Below are 17,996 nucleotides of genomic sequence, written 5' to 3' on the forward strand. Positions count from 1 at the left end.
GAAGCTGTATAGTAGGCATTTTTTTTTTTTTTTTCAAAATCCTAATAACTAACGTTGCTTTCTGTGTGGCTGTACTGTAATACGTTATCGTCACGCGCTTTTATTGTATCCTAAATAAAATAGAGAGTGAATAAGATGTTGATGTATAAAAATGAAGTGTGTCCACTCCTCTTTGACGGATTATATGAAAGAGATCGACAGTTTCCAATCCACCGCTCTTTACATAGTAATCTAGCAAGATTATCGGATAAAAAGGAAAGAAGCAAGATTAATAAAAAATAACTATAGTGCATCGTGCGTGCGTTTAACCTGATTTATAATATAATTTATATATTATTATCGCGAATTTTGTGTGGGTGTGTGTATGTTGTACATACATACATATATATATATATATATATACATATATATACACACATATATATATATGTATGTGTGTGTGTGTGTGTGTGTGTGTGTGTGTGGTGTGTATCCGTGTAAGAAAATGTGAGAAATAATACTACGTTGTTTCTCGAAGCAATCTTAAAGATGATAAGATAATCATGAGCATGATTACTATTTGATATAGCAGGCTTATTACTTTATTATGGACAACTCGGAACTGTAATGTGTATAAGCAATGTCAAAGTGACCATAGTTTTCTACAGATATATCTTTGACTTATTCTGTATCCTTAGGCTGCATCGAGTTCTGAAAACTTAGGGGAAGCGAATTTCATTTTTTTTTATGCTAAGTGAAATAGATTTATACAGTTGAATACATTGAAGAATAATTTAAAATATTATAAGATTGTTTTATCCTTTCATTTCATTGCATACAAAAAAAAGGGATATTATATCTATAACAATATAGATTATTATTAATAATGCCTTGTATTTCGTTATTTTATTAATAAAAAACCAAATTTGCTTTTAAAAAGAAGGAATGTTTGTAATGAATGCATCTGCAGAATGGTGTAAATCCTATTTTCACGTTGCGACAGCAACATTCAATCAACGTTGTTCACGTTAAATAAATATCACGCTACACCAAAGATTCAATAATCTATTACAAAGTCTTTTACAAAGCCGCTATTTATGACAGTAAGTCACAGGCGAGAACAAAATTCATAAAATATAGCATGTGCTATCAGATGTAAAGATCAATAATTGGAACAAGTAGGTTCTTATCATGACGATATATATATTATTTTATACAATGTAAATATTGTATAGTAATAATTACAGATTATTCAGTCTTGCAACTTGTTATATTTTTAAATTGATACTACTGATATAAGGCACAAAAGTGTGGATATATATATATATATATTTTATAAAAATAATTATGCGGTATTCTCGGTCAGAAATGAAGTTGATGAGTCGCTTATACTAAATTTATACAATTTAGCATATAGCAAATTATTATGTATTTTTAGTAGGAAACATTACCGCGAAATATCTCGTTTGAACAGTTAATTAAACGTTAAGGCTCCTGTGCCCCTCGCTATCTTTGTTTGATTACAAAATATATTACGATATACGTGAAGAAAAAAGAATATATGCACAAAATGACGATCGATTCGGCACACTTGTAAAAATATCCGAACGCCTTCCTGAACAATCAATAAATAGCCGTAAAATTAATGTAGCAGAAATTATAAGATAGATTAAAAACACAAGTTGTATGTCATACTAATTTTCAGCTATTTAATGAATGTTGAGGAAAGCGTCTAGATATTTTTACAAGTGTGCCGAATCGATCGTCATTTTGTGCATATATTCTTTTATCTCCTAGTATATTACATTTTGGCATGCGATTTTTCACTTACGACGTCATCAAAGGACAACGAGGATCTAAGAGCCTTAATTATCCAAACGATACTCTTATAATATGTGCATAGTAAAACACATATGAAGAAGGAAGAAACTAACCAGAAACGACCCATTACTGCTTATTAACCTTCATAAAAAAAATTGCACTACAAAAAAAGGATTTCCCGCAGGAATGTCGAACGACAAATTTCGAGCAAGAACATTGTACAAATTGTTTCAAAACAACGTTTGTACTCTCTTCTCTTAATTGAACTTAACATATAACTTTTGCGTTTCGCAAAATATTAATATTATAATCATTATCGTTTGAGTTCACTGAAAATGTGGGACATTATATTCAAAGAGAGAACATCAAGAGATGCTGTATTATTTCATGCTGCTATTTACAAGTAAAAAAAGCTACGGAGGTGCAGGCATAGATGCTGGCTCCAGGCGGACGGTGTTCCTCTGCGAATTACTGTGATTTTTCTGCCGCCACTCGATCCATCGCGATAATTCCGGGTTTTGAGAGGTATCATTAATGTCACTACGAGCTTCTAATTGTTGATAATACGCCTCTCGGAGCAGTCGAAAGGTCTGTACGTTTTTGTACGGCAATTGCGTCATAGGATCCAAGTATTTAGCAGGCAGCCTGAGGAACAAGAAATTCTTAGATTGAGATATATATATATAAAGTTAATCTCTTAATATAACTTAATACTCGTTCAATGTTATTTTTACCTCGTGACTGCGCATAAAGGTTTTAACGGAGGCCTTTGTTGTGTGGACTTTTTGAATATATCTTGGTACGATTGGTCCTTTTCGAAGGTGATAAACGTGCGTGAGTAAAATGTCCCTGTCTCTTCGCCACGAATATCTTTTTTCTTGGCGGGGGCAGGGACTGCCGCGTCAGCAGATTCTTCCTTCTTATCATCCGTTCCATCTGCTTTCGATTCTGTTCCACTGAAATAAAACGCTGTTGAGTTTATCCCATATTTTTTTACATTTATGTGTGGAAATTTACTTGCAAAAATAAGAAAATATTTTCTTATTTGAACACGATACGATATTACTATTATAATACAAAAAAGAAGTACACATTTTGTATGTAATATATATATATATATACCTTCTTTCTTTCACAAGGACAGTTTCAATATCTAAGTTAGAAGTATTTGTATTTTTGTCGTCATCACATTTGTCGACATTACTCCTTTCAACGTGATCGTCCCCACAAGTCTCGGATAACACCATAACTGGCATAGACAGCGATTGATACCTGATCATCGGACCAACATGTGTTTTCCTCACAGTTCTAGTATTTTTTTTTTCACTTTCTAACTTCTGATATTTTTCTATAATAGGGAAACAAACCGATTATAATTAATTTTCAAATTGAAATAAAGGTACCTAGATAAAAGAGAAAAAAAATATTCGATTTCATTCATACCTAATGACTTCATATTAATTTCTTCTGTTTGCAGTGCTTCTTCCAGTAGTTCCTCCTGTGTCGGTTTCCATACATCGTGCCTTACAATCTTTATCTTCCGTTTCTGATCTTCATTTCTCTGACGTAAGCGTTTTTGTGTAGCTGCTGATTTTGCAGCAGTAGAACGACGTATCGACTTTCTTTCTACGCAGGATATGTCGCAATGTGTATAATCATATATTGTGAAAATAAACTGTCGTGTCACATTATTATACCTATGCTATCTATAAAAATCTTAGTTTGCTTCGGTTGTTTTATCTTCTTTTCCTTAGGCGTTGATGAAGTATGTGATGTTGCAGCTTTAGGTTCCTTATAAGCCTTTGTTACCAATCTACGTTTTTTTCTCGGACCTTCTTGTTCAGTATCAGAAACTGGCTCATCATTCTCATCAATGCTAAAATCAGAGTCTACCTCATCTTCTCCTTCATCTTCTTCCCTGAAATTCAAGGAACATTTACAATACAATCTTGTAGTTGTGAGTTATTATTACATAGATATTATATATATAACAACATGTAATCATGATCCTGCTCCACTTCGTCGAAGCCGCCATATGTAGTTTTATAAAATTCATCTTCCTCCTCTTCGTTTAATAATCTTGCCATTTTATTTCCAGCATTTATACGTCTATCTCTTGTCGCAGCCATTATTTACAGAATTTCCTGATGTCACTCTCAAGAGATAGAATGAGTATGTATCTGTTACCTGGTTTTTTACCTTAAGTTTGAAAACATGTAAAAAGGCATTAAATATTATATGACGTTACTTTTACATTGGGCAAAAAACATTCGATTTCTATGCTTTTCAAGCACAACTTTAGGCTTAGGTTAGCATATTCAATTAGTGAGTTAGAATTTGATATAGTTGTATCCCAAAGTAATAAACACACAAGTTAGTAAAATTATTTGAATATTTAAACATGAGTTTAGATTTAGGTTAGGATATTGTTGTGGAATTTTTACTTTTGGGTATTATTTTACAAATTACACTACTTTGGACGCACGCACTATCATGTATTTATAGAAGTTTATAAATAATTATATATCAATTAGCTTAATTTCCAGCACAGCAATCTAATGATTACAAACATCTCCTATCGAAGCTAACTGCATTATCGCAGGATGGTATACACTGCCCCAGAAAGTGTTGGATATTTATTCCTGCCATCTTACGACTTACGAAGAAACGATTGTCATGAAATAATGGGTGAGGAGGAGGCAGCAGTACGTGATAAGAGATTAGTACTTGACATCCCCGTGTTATATAAAAGAAATATAATAGTTACCATATCAAATTTATATTCTCAAATTGAGGTGTATTTCTAATATAATAATATTAGAGCCATGTTTGATAAACCAGCTCTTTTTTTACATATATATAATCTATTAATATATGTGATATTTTAAATGTGATATCTGTAATGTGTGATATTTTAGGTTTATTTTAGCGTATATGATTTCCAAACCAAGTCTATATATAGCAATGGCATTATATCAAGTGCAATGTAACACAATTATATTAGTAAATTGATGTGTTGTCACTTAATGTTTACTGAGATTGTAGTTGCCTTCTGATATCCACTACTGAAAATCTATAATAGACATAACATGAATGATAGATTTTCAGTACTAGCAGTGAACATCAGAATGTAGCCTACATATTTGCCTATCGTATATTTAATATATAATAGAAAAAATGTATGATGGGATATATTAAAAAAATTTGTGATATATCAACATAAGCATAGATTTTATCTAATTATAATGAATTAGTAGTACACTGTGTTACTACAATAATATTCTATGTATGTAAAATCAACGAGATAGAATTAGCATTTATAACTTTCTGCAATATTATCGCACAAAAATCCTCAGATAATAAGTATATATTTCAAGGTTATTCTGTTACAAATCGGCGAAGAGAATCTCACAATCATGTCCAGATTAACTCTCGAGCAGATTTTAGAAAAAAACATAACACAGAATGAGGAGCTATCTGAAGTAAAACGTATTTTATATGGACGTGATTTACCGTAAGAATTCGTACCTATGTATAAAATCTATTTTAAAAATCGATATATCGTGACGCAAGTATCTTTCAAATTCAAATTTTATTATTAGGTCATTACTTTTACCGGAATGGAAATTTGAAAACTTTGAAGCGAGGGGTTTCCAAATAGATTGTACGATTTCAGAAGAACTTCGCGACTCACGTTACGTGTGTGTAGGACTGCTACAACATTCGATTGTACTGCCCACGACGGAACCTATCGAAAATCAACGAAACGCTATCTATAAGAAAATTGAATCGTACATAAACTATGCAGCTACTGCCAAAGTTGAAATCCTATGTCTCCAAGAAGCGTGGAGTGTGTAAAAATGTAGTGTATATAAAAATGTCTTCCAATAATCCTTGTAATAATCGATAATTACTAACATTATTGCAGACATGCCATTCGCTTTCTGTACAAGGGAAAAGTATCCTTGGTGTGAATTCGCGGAGGACGCTGAGACCGGGCCATCGACTCTACTCTTGTCTAGGCTCGCCGAGCAACATAAAATGGTAATAATATCGCCGATCTTGGAGAGAGACTTCGCTGACGGCGACACTATTTGGAATAGCAGCGTGGTGATCGACGCGGACGGCAAAGTCCTCGGCAAACATAGGAAGAATCATATTCCTCGTGTCGGTGATTTTAACGAGTCCACCTACTACATGGAAGGAAACACGGGTCATCCGGTTTTTAATACTCGCTACGGGCGCATCGCGATTAATATATGCTATGGGCGTCATCATCCGTTGAACTGGTTGATGTTTGGCTTGAACGGAGCAGAGGTAAGAGATTTCGTAGTTTCTCTTGCGATTAAGCTAATCGACGATTGCCGTCAAGTGTTACTACCTGCCCTTCCTTTCTCAATGTGGTGGTTTTGGTTAAGCGAAAGTTTATCTCACACTTGCTTGATTGTCATTGGACCAACTTTCGCGTACTTTTCTGCCAAGACTTTTTTCAACTTGTCGCAGAGTTAATTGTAGATTCGTTTGAAATCGCGCGTTTTCCCGCACAATATAGTTATAAACATTTTACTCTAATGGGATCGACGTGTTAATTAATATTTCTTAAATATATTTCTGTCGTTAATATGAATGGTCTATAAAAGGATTTAATATTCGATCAACTCTTATGCCTGTAGTAACGAGTTCAGTTCTACCGACTTTTCGCAAACCTTTCTCTCGATCGAACTTTAGTGAAAAATCACTCCGAGTGAAGGTCACGTCGAACAGTAGCCTTGTATGCTTTCTGATGTTTTTTTTTTCCAGATTTCAGAACGCTCGTGTGGCCGCGTCAATAATAATCATTCTTCCTTTTGTAGATCGTCTTCAATCCATCAGCAACTATCGGAAAATTATCCGAGCATATGTGGCCGATCGAGGCAAGGTGTGCCGCAATAGCAAACAGCTACTACACTTGCGCGATCAATCGTGTGGGAACCGAATTATTCCCTCATAAATTTACATCCGGCGACGGAGGTGAGGCTCACAACGATTTAGGACCTTTCTATGGCTCCACTTATATCACCGCCCCCGATGGTTCACGAACTCCAGGCCTGAGTCGGGAAAAAGACGGCCTGCTCATTGCAAAACTGGATCTCAACGTGTGTCGACAGATGAAAGACATATGGGGATTTAGGGTGAATACTCTTAGAAATATGCCAGATGAAATGAATGTAGAAAAATTAATCGTTGCGTTAAAGCTTCCGGTCCTTCGCTGCGGTCTTAGTTTGACGACAGAAGCGCGCATGTTCAAAATTTTTGTGAAATACGTTGAAATAAAAAGATATATCTATAAAATGACTCTTAGGATGATGGATTGAGCACGGCAACTTTTCCTTTTGCTCTAACAATCAATAAAATTAACATAACATGCTACCTTCCTTTTTGGCCTATCTTTTCTCATGATTTGTTTGTCACATTAATTCCACGGCTATTTATTAAGACTGTTAAAGTAAAAGGGAAATTTTCGGAATATTAAAAAAATTTGTTCGATCGATCATAAATATCATATGTTACGGCATACGTTTTCTCGCTTCTGACGTCGTTAATTAAGATGGATGCAGCGAGGAAAAGCAGAAAATGAATAATATGTATATTAATAAAATATGATTTATGTTTTTTGTGCATTTTCCAGATGACGCAAAGACTTGACATGTATGCCAAAGAACTCGCTGAACATGTGAAGCATGATGGCAAATGAAATATGTGAAAACAGCAACCGTGGTGGCGTTATTTTACGTATAAGATTATAATTCAATATATATATATATATATATATATATATCGTGTGTATCTGGGTTAAGTGCATTTATATGTTACTCTATTTTACATTATATTACTCTATTTCCCTCGCATTAACGAAGGGAAGAGATATTTATACCAAGATACATAAATCATTTCTGATCTCAATCCTTACGGGAGCTACTTCAACAATGCGCTTCTGTATGTTCAGAATCAACACATCTAATGCAGAAAAAAGAAAAAAAAAAACTGTATCATAAAACAGATACTGAATATTGTTCTATGTCCAAGATTTATTCCATGTATACAATTCAATTATAATAAAATCGTACAAAGATTATCATACCAAAAGCAGTAAAAATATATGCTTTACAATATGTAAAGTTCTCCCGTTTGGCGATCAATTCCGCCGTCACGAAAAATGATAAAAATTATTATAAATTATAAAATTATGAAATATCTATTTACCATTTAAATACGAGAACTTTTTTATGTACTTATATAATTACCAACACACCTTGCCGTTCTTTAATTATATTCAAAATGTATTATAGCAAATCTGAATTAAGGTGAAAAAGATACTCGAAAAATTAAAACATATCGTTTTCCTGGTAATAAAAATATGATTTTATTTGTATTAAACTAAACATCAAATACGATTTTTACTTGGTGTACATAGGAATCACAGAGATAAAATCGATGCCCAGCAACACTGGGCATACGATCGCGAAGAGTTAACTCTATAATAAATTAAAGAATTGAAAAGTAAAATGAAATAAAATCTATAATAAGTAAGTAAAAGTACTACTTACAACATTCCTAACTTCTCCATCGATATTTATGACATTTAACCGTTCGATGCACTATTTAACATAGTGTTATGCGTTTGTTTACGATAAAGCAAGGCTTCGTGATACGCTTTTTTTACGGCTTTTCTATCAGTGGGTTTGCGCGACTCGATTAGCTTTGCATCGTCCACTTCCTGCGATACTCCAAGTTTCTCCAACTTTTCACCTGGCAGCCACTGCCTGTAAAGCGAAGTGTTAAGTATTCCGAGATTATATTCGGTGATTCCGATTTTAGTAGTCTTTACCATGTGCGCTTTGTGTCAAAGAAAAGCACCAGGAAGACTGGATCCTTGTAATTGTCCGCCAGCGCCAGTACGTCATCGGGCGGTGCCGGGATCGGCACTCCTTTATGCACAGTACCTCGGGGTGTGTTAGGATCAATGATCAACGCTGGATACCAAGGATATCCGCGACACTTGGCCCAGACTAGCTGCAACGCTTCCAGACCACTGCTGGCACTCGTCTGTTTACTTTCGTTTTCCTTCTTCGCGTCGACGATCTCTTGTCGTTGTTTCTCTACTTCCCGGTCAGGAGTAGTTGATCTACTTGTGGGACAGCTACTACAGCTCGAAGATTGGCTTTCTCCCTCGCCGACATCACTATCCATTGTCCCGCTCCTGGAGATTTCAAAGTGATCTCTCAGACTGCTGCTGATATTGTCCGGAAAACTTAAGGTAATTATCGATGGAAAGTGAAACTTCTCTCAAAACAACAAGTTGCTGCAAAATTTGCATACACCTGTTTGCTCGGTACATCAATTACATACATACAAGCAATCGATTTAGAAACAATAGAGCGAAAAAAAAAAAGAACAAATCACTGTAAAAACATACCTGTACACCTTAAAGCTGTCGCTTTGTTTCTTCCTGTCGTCCTCTGGAACGAACATCTGGCCGCTTCTACTGGCGCGCGCTCTGGCTTTACGCGTAAACAGCACCGCCGTTCTTCTGTTCACACCACCGCTGCCCGAGACCTCCTTCTCGGTGGACTGCGCTTCCGTTTCGACGCGACTGCGATTAGTTCTTTCTCTTTTCCTGGATTTAGAGGCAACCTGTTCAGATTCGATGACCGGATCGAGCTCAGGGTACTCCTTACGAGCTTGCTCTATCAGCGCTCCACCTTGTTCTCTCATTTTCACTCCTGCACGATAAAACATGGTATCCTTGCGATTGTACTCGAGACAGTTGTTCACCATCAAATTGAAATCGGCCTCGAAAGCCCCGATGGAATCGTACTCTTGTTTTTCTAATTTCGCCTATAGTGAAAAATACGACGATTATATACACGTTTGATCTCCACGGATTGTTTCCGAACACGTTTCGTGAACATTCCAATTTACTCTTTCAGAGAGAGGAGTGACCTGAAAGTGCCTCTTCTACAGGACGTCCCATTTTTAGCAAACATCTCGACAGACAGAAAAAAAGTTACGTTTAATCGCCGTCAGCGATGGCGTTGCCAAAGTCAAATCAAAATTAAATTGTTTACAACCAATATGGCCTTTTTAATGTAAATCGGTTCCTCTGGCCAATCTCTATAAAAATACTAGATATGTAAAAATACTATCATCGAAAGTGAATATTTTTCGAGATATCTTACACTTTTCAGTATAAGAAATGGTAATATTCACTTTTCGACAGTTTCAAGATATTTCATTACAAAATGGGACACCCATTGTGTATACGTGCGCGTGTAATCTCTTGTAATTACCTGCATGGTAGAAAGATCCATAGGATGCGACACAATCTCGAGATAATCCGGTACTTCTTTAGTATTAACTGGTTGCCCAAATACGTCGTTCACGTCCTTCGACTTTATAGCCTTGAGTAATATATTTAAAATGCATTGCAGTGGTTGCAACTCATACCATAAACATCGCTCCTTCCTGCAAATAGCTTTCCCTTAAATCGCTACGAACGCAATATCTATGTCGTGTATTGAGTCTAACTTTAAACACCAGATTGATTTCAAACGTAAAAAGTGCCACACAAATGTACTAGACACACTAAAATTGCAGTGTATTAAAAAGAAGAATTATAAGAATATGCAATAAAAAGTAGAGGGTTTCAAAGGTGTCCTGACTGATAAGATCAGTAAAATGGAAAACCCTGCAAATGTTATCGGGAACAACAAAAAAGAAAAACTTATATTTTTATAAGTAACAACGATAAAACGTTTACTTCTTTTTGTATATACTATTTCCTCTTGTATTTTACATGATCTAATTGAAAAATTATCGCAAAGATGTTTCTCTTTTTTCAAAACTCTATATATTGGATATTTATATAAGTGTACATATCACAGAAAAAGTTAGTGGATCTCACAGTGTGGCAAACGGCAAAAATTAACAAAGGATTATATAAAGAGTTGATGTGCATACTCACACTCTGATGTACTCTTTCTTCAACTTCTCGCGTTTCCGCACCAATTCGCACAACAGTCGCGCGCGTTCCAAGTCTTGACGCAGGCATTGCCAATATTTAAGCTGACGATACAACTCACTCCGTAATTCATTGTCGTGCGTCGGCGAGGAGTTCTCCGCGAGCGGAGGCGGTCTCGACTGTGGATGCGAGCTTTGCAGCCGCCTGAGAAGCGGAACACCGTTCCTATATTGCCGTTTCAGCGTCCAATAGGCGATCAGGCGTTGTATCAGTTGACTTTTCTTCGGCAATCCCTCAGCTAGACTGGTTAGCAAATACGATAAAATAATACAACTCAACGATTCATTGGCTCGATCTCCTCCGAACATCCAGTCGCAATTTAATTTTTACATTTAAGTTTTAATCAACTATATATTACAGCACATTTCAATCATTCTTTTCGTTCTATTCTGATGACATACGAATCATTCATGGGAGGGATGCAATCCTTGCAAAACAAATAACTAGTAATTTGTTTTTCCTTTCATGCAAAGTAACGATAAAGATAACGATTATATTATATCCGAAGAATGTAACATCGATACGAGAATGTCGTAACGAAATTGTTCGAGAAAAATAGTAGTAACTTCCCGACGACGTTCAAGTCAATATGGTTACCTAGCGATCTCTCGGATTCTCTCTGGCGGTATCGTAGGAATAGAAATAACGGGTGCCGAGGAGCTTTTCTTATTAGCTATCGCTCTCCTCCTCGCGTCCGTTGGATTAGTGGAGGGTTGGTAATCGACGGGCGTGTGGGTTTCGCAGTAAGCGGTCTTCTGCACCAACATCGGCTCGCCGTTATTCGGCTGTACCGTCCGCATACGCATGCACAGGCCGGCTTGTTGGGCGCATGTCACGTGGAAGGCCGCGTAGCAGTTGCTCTTATGACACTGGATACACGCGCCGGACCCTCTGCGTTTGCACACGCAACACGTGAGTTTCCAACGCGCTTGCGGGATACTCTCGATGCTGTCGATCGGTTCTAAGAACACAGTGTTGGCAAATCTTACTTCCGGTATCCACAAAGCACACACCACGTGCGCCCATTTAGCCGGACGATCGGTCTGCTTGAAAGCGCCGCCTCTGTTAGGACAAAGCACGCAATCAACAGCCCTGGACGGACTCTGCAAGCACCTTCTACATAACCATTGCCCCTCTGGTATGTACGGTACACCGTAGCAATCCTGGTGAACGGCGAGATTGCACATGTCGCAGAACAGGATTGCGTTACTATTCTGGCATTCTCCGTCCATGCAAATGCAACAAACAGCATCTTCGTCCGCTGCGATACCAGCTCCACCATTGCTTTGTTGTTGGAAATATGATTCTTTCTCCAGTCGGTCCATCAATAGTTCGAATACATCGGCCTCCAATGGTGGTGACAAGCCAGAGACATGTCTCCTTTCGTTTACGATAGAAAGCCATGCAGTGTCCTCCTCATCCAGATCATATTCCACTTCTCCTGTTGGCGAGGTCATTTAGATATTATTCTCTCAGGATAATCTCTGAGCAATGATAATTTTCTATGTGCAACATTTTTCTACATGGAAAGTAAGACATATAAACTCAATGAAAATTGCTTAAAAGCGATTTGTGTAAGCTACAAGGAATCGCTTATCAAAGAGAAATAAAAAGTGAAAGCACAGATATTACAGTGCAATACAAATGAAATATATTGATCAAAACAAACAACTTAGGATATTTATTTGTATGTTTTAGTTCTATTTTCGATTGCTTACCATCAAGCTCTTCGCCGCTGCGTTCCATAAATCTAATGTAAGAATTTGGAAGTGACTCGGCCTCTCCTAATTGATTCTCATAGCCTTCTATTTCCTTGACTGTTGCAACAGGCAAAGTGCTAAGAACATTCTTCTCTTCCTTTTCTTTCTCCGCTGATGCTGCGCTATTTTTCTGTGCTTTCTCATCCAACATACTTTCATCCAAAGAAATTATAGGGACAATATCAGTGATGGACAACTTAATTGGTTTGTTTCCTTCTTCTCCGATAGGATTTACCTGAAAACATTTCAGTATATTGAAGTTATTCGTCGAACTGCCGTGAGAAGAAGTAATGAGCGCGAAATGAGGAAATATGAGAAAGAAAATCCTTATTTAAACGTACCAAGACAAATTTCGCTAATTCTTGACTGCTGAGAGTCTCAGCGTTTGTAGGGCTCGCGCTCTCGTTATGCATACCTATTCTGTTCCTACCTTTCTTCTTGTTAGAATGCGGCGTATTCATATCTCTTGTTTTACTCACGGCAAATGTGTGTATTTAACATATACGACGATTAGCTGCAGTTTCACAAGTCCGGTTCTTGCGTTCTTTAACCTCTACGGAATGTTTACAACTTACAGCGGACAATAGGACAACGATAAAGTCAAAGTTTCGGCGACCAATCGTAAAGGAAAGGACTGACGATTCAGAAATAATCAGTTCTCAATATTTTGTACAAAAGTTAGTATCGCACTTGTAAGGAAGAGGCCAAAAAAATAATCAAGACATCACACCATTCAAACGAATAAACGATGCAAAACCGACCGCTAAAAACGAGACGCAACGTGCGATACCAACCGCAAGCTGATATCGTGACCGAAGGATGCACCGGTCTTTTTAGCTGCAACTAAACTACTTGTTTAAAACGTAATCACACATTGGATTGAAATTTCACCAATTAGAACAAAATTCACTAGACTTGCTCTGATTGGTCAAATTTCAATCCAGTCCGTAGTATGTGACGGACATTAAGAAACAGTCGAATGTAATCGAGCAACAGCAATTGATTGGTCAATTTCTTAAGGCAGGGACTAACCGCGTTGAAAATTTATTGATAACTTATTAACGACTATTTGATGCGGTGAAACTGATCAGATTGTTTTTGACAGTATACATTTCTTATAAATCTGTTTGAATCTTCTGAAAAACTAATTCTAGAAAGAGGTTACAACGTCTCTTTTCTTCTTATTAGTAGCAAGAATATTTCAACGATACTTCGATTGATTTTTCCCTTTGATATGATATTTTTAGGTAACTCTATCGCGATTCAAAAGTCTGGCTTGACGTAAATTGTAGATTCGCAGTGGAACGCACTGCTTCCGAAAGATGATATTGCAAAAAGTCTCTATTAATATAACTCAGTCGGTCTTTCCTCTACGTTCCAGTTAATCCGCGACCGTTGCTCGAGAAGGCTCGTAATCGTTCGTCCGCCTTCGTCGAATCGAGTGGTGGGCCGGAGAGTAGGGGGGAGGAAGGGCAAAAGAGATCTAACTTTACACCAGTCATCAGCAGTACTCGTTCCTGTACCTGTGGCTTCAGCAGTTCGCGATCGAGAGAGGAGTTTCGAGCTCGTAACGACGTTCGCCGCGTTCTGTTGACGTTACATCGACATCCTCCCCTTTGTCTCTTTTTACAGTCCCGATCGCGCGAGTATTGTGAAACAGTGTGAAACGCGGACAAAGTCCGCAGAGCGATTCGTTTGCGAGCGAGGTGACCGAATGTGCCGCTGAGAATTATGTGGCATACTGACGCAGGATTGGGATCGGTCGCGCGTCAAGTCAGCTGACATATTGCGCCCTGCTACACCGCAACAGCCTTCGGTAAGTGTCGCAATCCGCGCGCTCTCTGCCCCGCCGCTTGCTCGCTCTATCCTCGTCGCGACTATTTTCGCTCGGAATAATCCTCAGTGAAACTACGTTGTTTCACGCATGTACACGCAAGCGCGTTGTTATATCTCGCCATGATCGAGCCTTCCGCGAGTGGATGGAACCGTGTTAGTAGCCTGCGACAGCGAGACGGACAAAGGAACGACGCAATTTGCGGATAAGTGCGTATTCAAGGATGGAAGCCATGTCTCCGTCGTCTACCGTGCGTTCGTCCCTCTTTGCATGCGTCTCTCTCTCGCCGTTCATCCTTGCGACCCCCGCTCTCTTTTTATCTCCGTCTTCCTCTCGCGCCCCGCCGCTTCCCGCCGTTCTTTCTCTCTCTCTCTCTCTCTCTCTTCTCGTCGGCCTACACGGTGGCGGCGCTCCGATTCAAATGCGTGTACATTGCCCGTAGTAAATGCTTGCTCCGTTTGATTGACGCGTTCAGCGGAACGTTTAGATCCCTCCCTCAGCCGACACGCTTGTTTTCGTGGAATCGAAATACTGCCTTTTGATTGGTGAACTTCCGAAAATGGATGTAAATCCCGCAAACGAAAACATTTTTCTTTCTCCGCGTCTCGCGATTAGAAGTCTTCGCGACCGGGCATTTCCGGGTCGCGTGACGCATGGAACGCAAAATGACGCAACGGCTGTGACGCTCGGCGTGTGTATGAATAAGATATCCGCGAGAAGAAGAACGGGGGGGGGGAGGGGAAGGTGTTCATGACGTTCACTGTACACTCACGCACTTACGCCATCTCTTCACCCTCCGTCCTTTCCTTCCCGCCCCGCGCTCCCTACCGAAACGTCAGTCACTTCCCTTCAGGTGTCCCTTTGAGCATCCCTTCCATTCCGCTCGCAACCCGTTGTTTACAATCTTCTTTCTGGCTCGGTGAGAGATCGCTCGTTCTTCCAAGCGGCTCTCGAGAACTCGACGAACGGAACTCTCTCCATCGTCGCGTATTTTCCAACCAACGCCGCCTCTTATCTAGAATAATTTCTCGTATCTATACACTTCCTTTCGCGCTTCACCTGAGTGAGAGAGAGAGAGAGAGAGAGAGAGCTCGAGTCTCATGCTTTCTCCGAATTCGTAACTATTGTCAAAATGCGAGCGAACAACCGAAGCGAAATTTTCATGGCACGTTTTGCACGCGGGAAAAGGCAACCCAAACATGGTGAGGAGAAATATTACCGCGATTGAGAACATTCAGCTGCATTAAAATGCTCGAGACGACTAAGGGCAATTGACGGAACAGAAACGTCCTGCAGGAATCTTTCTATGCCTATCATTTTGCCCGCAACACAACCAACGGAATGATTTTTCCCGTGCAAATATGCGTTTCTAACACTCCTCGCATTTCCTAAGATTTTAGTGTTATTACGACGGTCTTATTGTTAGTCTTATAGAGCAAAATTCCTACACTTGTTGACCCGAAATCAAGCTTTAATATAACATTTTGACTCGGGCGGCGCTTTTCCCTCCCAATGTGAGAGCTCACTTGGAACGGACCGTATATACATGTACGCACACCTTTTTAACTGCCTGTGAATGACTAATCGGAGAAAAGTGATGGTTGTTTCAATGCCGCGTTACTTAACATTGAAAATTAGATGGACGCGCGTTCAAGGATGAGAGCGAAACGTTCCTCGATCACAAATCGGCGGCGCGCATTTTCCTCTCAACCCGATTCGGAAAACCGACGAAAATTAGCCGACCGGATCTTGCGTTTTCATCGAATCGTTCGTCTTCCTCCTCCTTTCCTATTTTTCATACGTTCAATTTGACGGCACGCCGGACGTGTTTAATGAGCTCCGCCTTACTTCCTCGTGTTCGTTTATATTGCCGTTAACGCTAATTGCGCTTCGTTCTTACGAATTTCTTCCTCTTCCCCCTCTCCTTTCCCTTCCCTCTGCCTTGCTTTCTCTGTCCTTCTTTCTCCTTTTTCTCTTTATGTTCGCCGTAACGGACCATCACGAGCGATAATGAATTCTGCCCTTCCCCTCTCTATCACCATCTATAGATATAAATCAATGTACTCTACGCTGCCGTCTGTGTTTATCTATCCGTGTTTTATTTTACCGTGCACTTCTTAACCCGTCCATATGACCGCTGAATATAAAAGCTCTACTGGCTGCTGCTTTGCCTTTCACGTTCATGCACATTATGTCAAGAATTTCACATCTACGCATAATGTACAATAGTTTACGTTTAGGCAATGTAAACTATATGTCATCTATGTAGATTGTAAGTAGCGCTACTATCCAGTCGCTTTAGTCATCTCTTGTCATTTTTCCTCGACACGTCACACTAAACAATTCATTGTCTTTCATAATGAGTCACTTTTTTTTCTTCAGCTTTTTTGAACAGTACATAAAATGTATATTGATATTCTTATTTCAATCATACGTAATATAATGAAAGTTTAATCGTATATTGTAACTTTTCAATTTTTAATATTAAATATCTCCATTATTTATATAAAAAATGGATATATGAACTATTTTGAAATAATTTCGACTAATAATTTATCCCTTTTCTTTGCATTGTGTTATGCAGTTTATTATATTTTACATAGTTTACAATGTGTAGAAATCCGTGTAAATATCACCGAGATAATACGTAAAATATCCATGTAGATGTAATCTTCAAATCTACAACACGACAAACTCTGGTCAAATTCCAATCGTTTCTGTCTTCAAGATCTCACATTTTCTTATGCTCGTTTCATTGGTTTTATTTTCGATTTTCATTTGAAGACCTTTTACATGTGTGTGTGTGTGTGTAATGTTGACGATAATGACTGACTCGACACACTCGTGCGCGCACGTGCCGAGACGTTTCATCCGTTGCGTGAAGCCGGAAATTGACGGTTCAAGAATGAGTTAGCCGCACGTGTGTGTTTTCCGAAAGCCACGTATTCCTTCTTCCATTGAGAACAAATAAGCCGTGCCGCATTTCGAAAATTCGTCCGCGAGCTCTCGCGACCATATGCTCTCTCTGTTTATTCATTTATCACTGTGCCAAAAACAGCGCGACTTCGCTGCGTTAGAGATTATGCTGCTTCGAACTTCATCTGCGATTTGACACAAAGACGATTCGAACGGAGTAACTTTCGATCCCGCGAGATGGACTCTATGCACATTGTAAATATTTACCGTGTCACATTCATTCGGGAAAGTAAGAAAGTGACTGAGAAGCCACCGAGTTCCACTCGTAAATTTTTATATAGAGGAACTCCGCGGAGTCACACTCTGTCTCACACACACACCGTACGTATACGTGAGATCAATTTCGTTCTCCCGCCCATTTCATGGGTTGGATCGCTCTATCTCGCGACTCTCATTTGATATTTGATTTCCATATCTCACTTTATGCACGTCTATCGGCTTTTAAGCACGCCGGCACTTACGCACGCGACACGCGCGTGCGCAGCGCACATGTCGTTCTGTCCGCACGCGCGGTACACGAACGGACTCTCTCTCTCTCTCTCTCTCTCTCTCTCTCTCTCTCTCT

General features: G+C 38.8%; 4 protein-coding genes across 11 annotated transcripts in view; 2 read left to right on the forward strand and 2 right to left on the reverse strand.

Moving 5' to 3' along the window:
* Positions 1-416: 416 nt before the first annotated feature.
* Positions 417-4,435, reverse strand: LOC106749472 (vacuolar protein sorting-associated protein 72 homolog). 2 transcript variants are annotated; one of them, XM_014628958.1, is made up of 7 exons: positions 4,371-4,435; positions 3,796-3,999; positions 3,498-3,718; positions 3,244-3,426; positions 2,923-3,148; positions 2,535-2,756; positions 417-2,445 (listed from the first exon to the last, which is right to left on the reverse strand). In XM_014628958.1, exons 2-7 carry the CDS (start codon positions 3,927-3,929, stop codon positions 2,214-2,216), a joined length of 1,218 nt encoding a protein of 405 aa, XP_014484444.1. In that variant the 5' UTR covers positions 3,930-3,999; positions 4,371-4,435; the 3' UTR covers positions 417-2,213. The 2 variants fall into 2 exon arrangements, with proteins under 2 accessions (XP_014484444.1, XP_014484443.1); XM_014628957.1 differs by having other exon boundaries at positions 4,290-4,407.
* Positions 4,436-4,486: 51 nt separating this feature from the next.
* LOC106749476 (beta-ureidopropionase) lies at positions 4,487-7,557 on the forward strand. 2 transcript variants are annotated; one of them, XM_014628971.1, is made up of 6 exons: positions 4,487-4,505; positions 5,178-5,314; positions 5,403-5,650; positions 5,729-6,117; positions 6,654-6,971; positions 7,469-7,557. In XM_014628971.1, exons 2-6 carry the CDS (start codon positions 5,217-5,219, stop codon positions 7,532-7,534), a joined length of 1,119 nt encoding a protein of 372 aa, XP_014484457.1. In that variant the 5' UTR covers positions 4,487-4,505; positions 5,178-5,216; the 3' UTR covers positions 7,535-7,557. The 2 variants fall into 2 exon arrangements, with proteins under 2 accessions (XP_014484457.1, XP_014484456.1); XM_014628970.1 differs by lacking the exon at positions 4,487-4,505 and adding an exon at positions 4,519-4,595.
* Positions 7,558-7,726: 169 nt separating this feature from the next.
* Positions 7,727-13,401, reverse strand: LOC106749475 (peregrin). Of its 3 annotated transcripts, XM_014628968.1 has the most exons (9): positions 12,963-13,401; positions 12,580-12,856; positions 11,459-12,302; positions 10,805-11,104; positions 10,131-10,305; positions 9,257-9,678; positions 8,669-9,040; positions 8,388-8,603; positions 7,727-7,797 (listed from the first exon to the last, which is right to left on the reverse strand). In XM_014628968.1, the coding sequence occupies exons 1-8, from the start codon at positions 13,080-13,082 to the stop codon at positions 8,423-8,425; spliced, it is 2,691 nt and encodes an 896-aa protein (XP_014484454.1). In that variant the 5' UTR covers positions 13,083-13,401; the 3' UTR covers positions 7,727-7,797; positions 8,388-8,422. The 3 variants fall into 3 exon arrangements, with proteins under 3 accessions (XP_014484454.1, XP_014484455.1, XP_014484453.1); XM_014628969.1 differs by lacking the exon at positions 7,727-7,797 and having other exon boundaries at positions 7,849-8,603; positions 13,037-13,401; XM_014628967.1 differs by lacking the exon at positions 7,727-7,797 and having other exon boundaries at positions 7,849-8,603.
* A 613-nt stretch (positions 13,402-14,014) lies between these two features.
* LOC106749466 (AN1-type zinc finger protein 5) overlaps positions 14,015-17,996 on the forward strand; it is a 16,059-nt gene continuing 12,077 nt past the window's right edge. For 2 of the 4 annotated variants that reach the window (XM_014628937.1, XM_014628943.1), the window contains exon 1: positions 14,015-14,437. The gene's annotated coding sequence lies outside the window, so the exon portion shown is untranslated. Of the gene's footprint in view, positions 14,438-14,511; positions 14,665-14,684; positions 14,706-17,996 lie in introns of those variants that run through there. The other 2 variants (XM_014628939.1, XM_014628941.1) reach the window with 2 other exon arrangements.

This window comes from Dinoponera quadriceps, unplaced genomic scaffold (assembly GCF_001313825.1).
Source record: "Dinoponera quadriceps isolate SergipeBrazil2010 unplaced genomic scaffold, ASM131382v1 scaffold3807, whole genome shotgun sequence".
In the NCBI taxonomy this organism is placed as follows: Eukaryota; Metazoa; Arthropoda; class Insecta; order Hymenoptera; family Formicidae; genus Dinoponera; species Dinoponera quadriceps.

Bases quoted from the DNA above. Each gene is read 5' to 3' on its own strand.
- LOC106749472 (XM_014628958.1), bottom strand. From the start codon at position 3,929: ATGGCTGCGACAAGAGATAGACGTATAAATGCTGGAAATAAAATGGCA. The intron at 3,149-3,243 runs GTATGAATGAAA...TCCCTATTATAG, and splicing joins AATTAATATGAAGTCATTAG to AAAAATATCAGAAGTTAGAA. The intron at 2,446-2,534 runs GTAAAAATAACA...CTTGTTCCTCAG, and splicing joins CCTTTATGCGCAGTCACGAG to GCTGCCTGCTAAATACTTGG.
- LOC106749476 (XM_014628971.1), top strand. From the start codon at position 5,217: ATGTCCAGATTAACTCTCGAGCAGATTTTAGAAAAAAACATAACACAG. The intron at 5,315-5,402 runs GTAAGAATTCGT...TTTTATTATTAG, and splicing joins TTATATGGACGTGATTTACC to GTCATTACTTTTACCGGAAT. The intron at 5,651-5,728 runs GTGTGTAAAAAT...ACATTATTGCAG, and splicing joins ATGTCTCCAAGAAGCGTGGA to ACATGCCATTCGCTTTCTGT.
- LOC106749475 (XM_014628968.1), bottom strand. From the start codon at position 13,082: ATGAATACGCCGCATTCTAACAAGAAGAAAGGTAGGAACAGAATAGGT. The intron at 11,105-11,458 runs GTAACCATATTG...TTTGCTAACCAG, and splicing joins AGAATCCGAGAGATCGCTAG to TCTAGCTGAGGGATTGCCGA. The intron at 9,679-10,130 runs GTAATTACAAGA...TTTTCACTATAG, and splicing joins TGGATCTTTCTACCATGCAG to GCGAAATTAGAAAAACAAGA.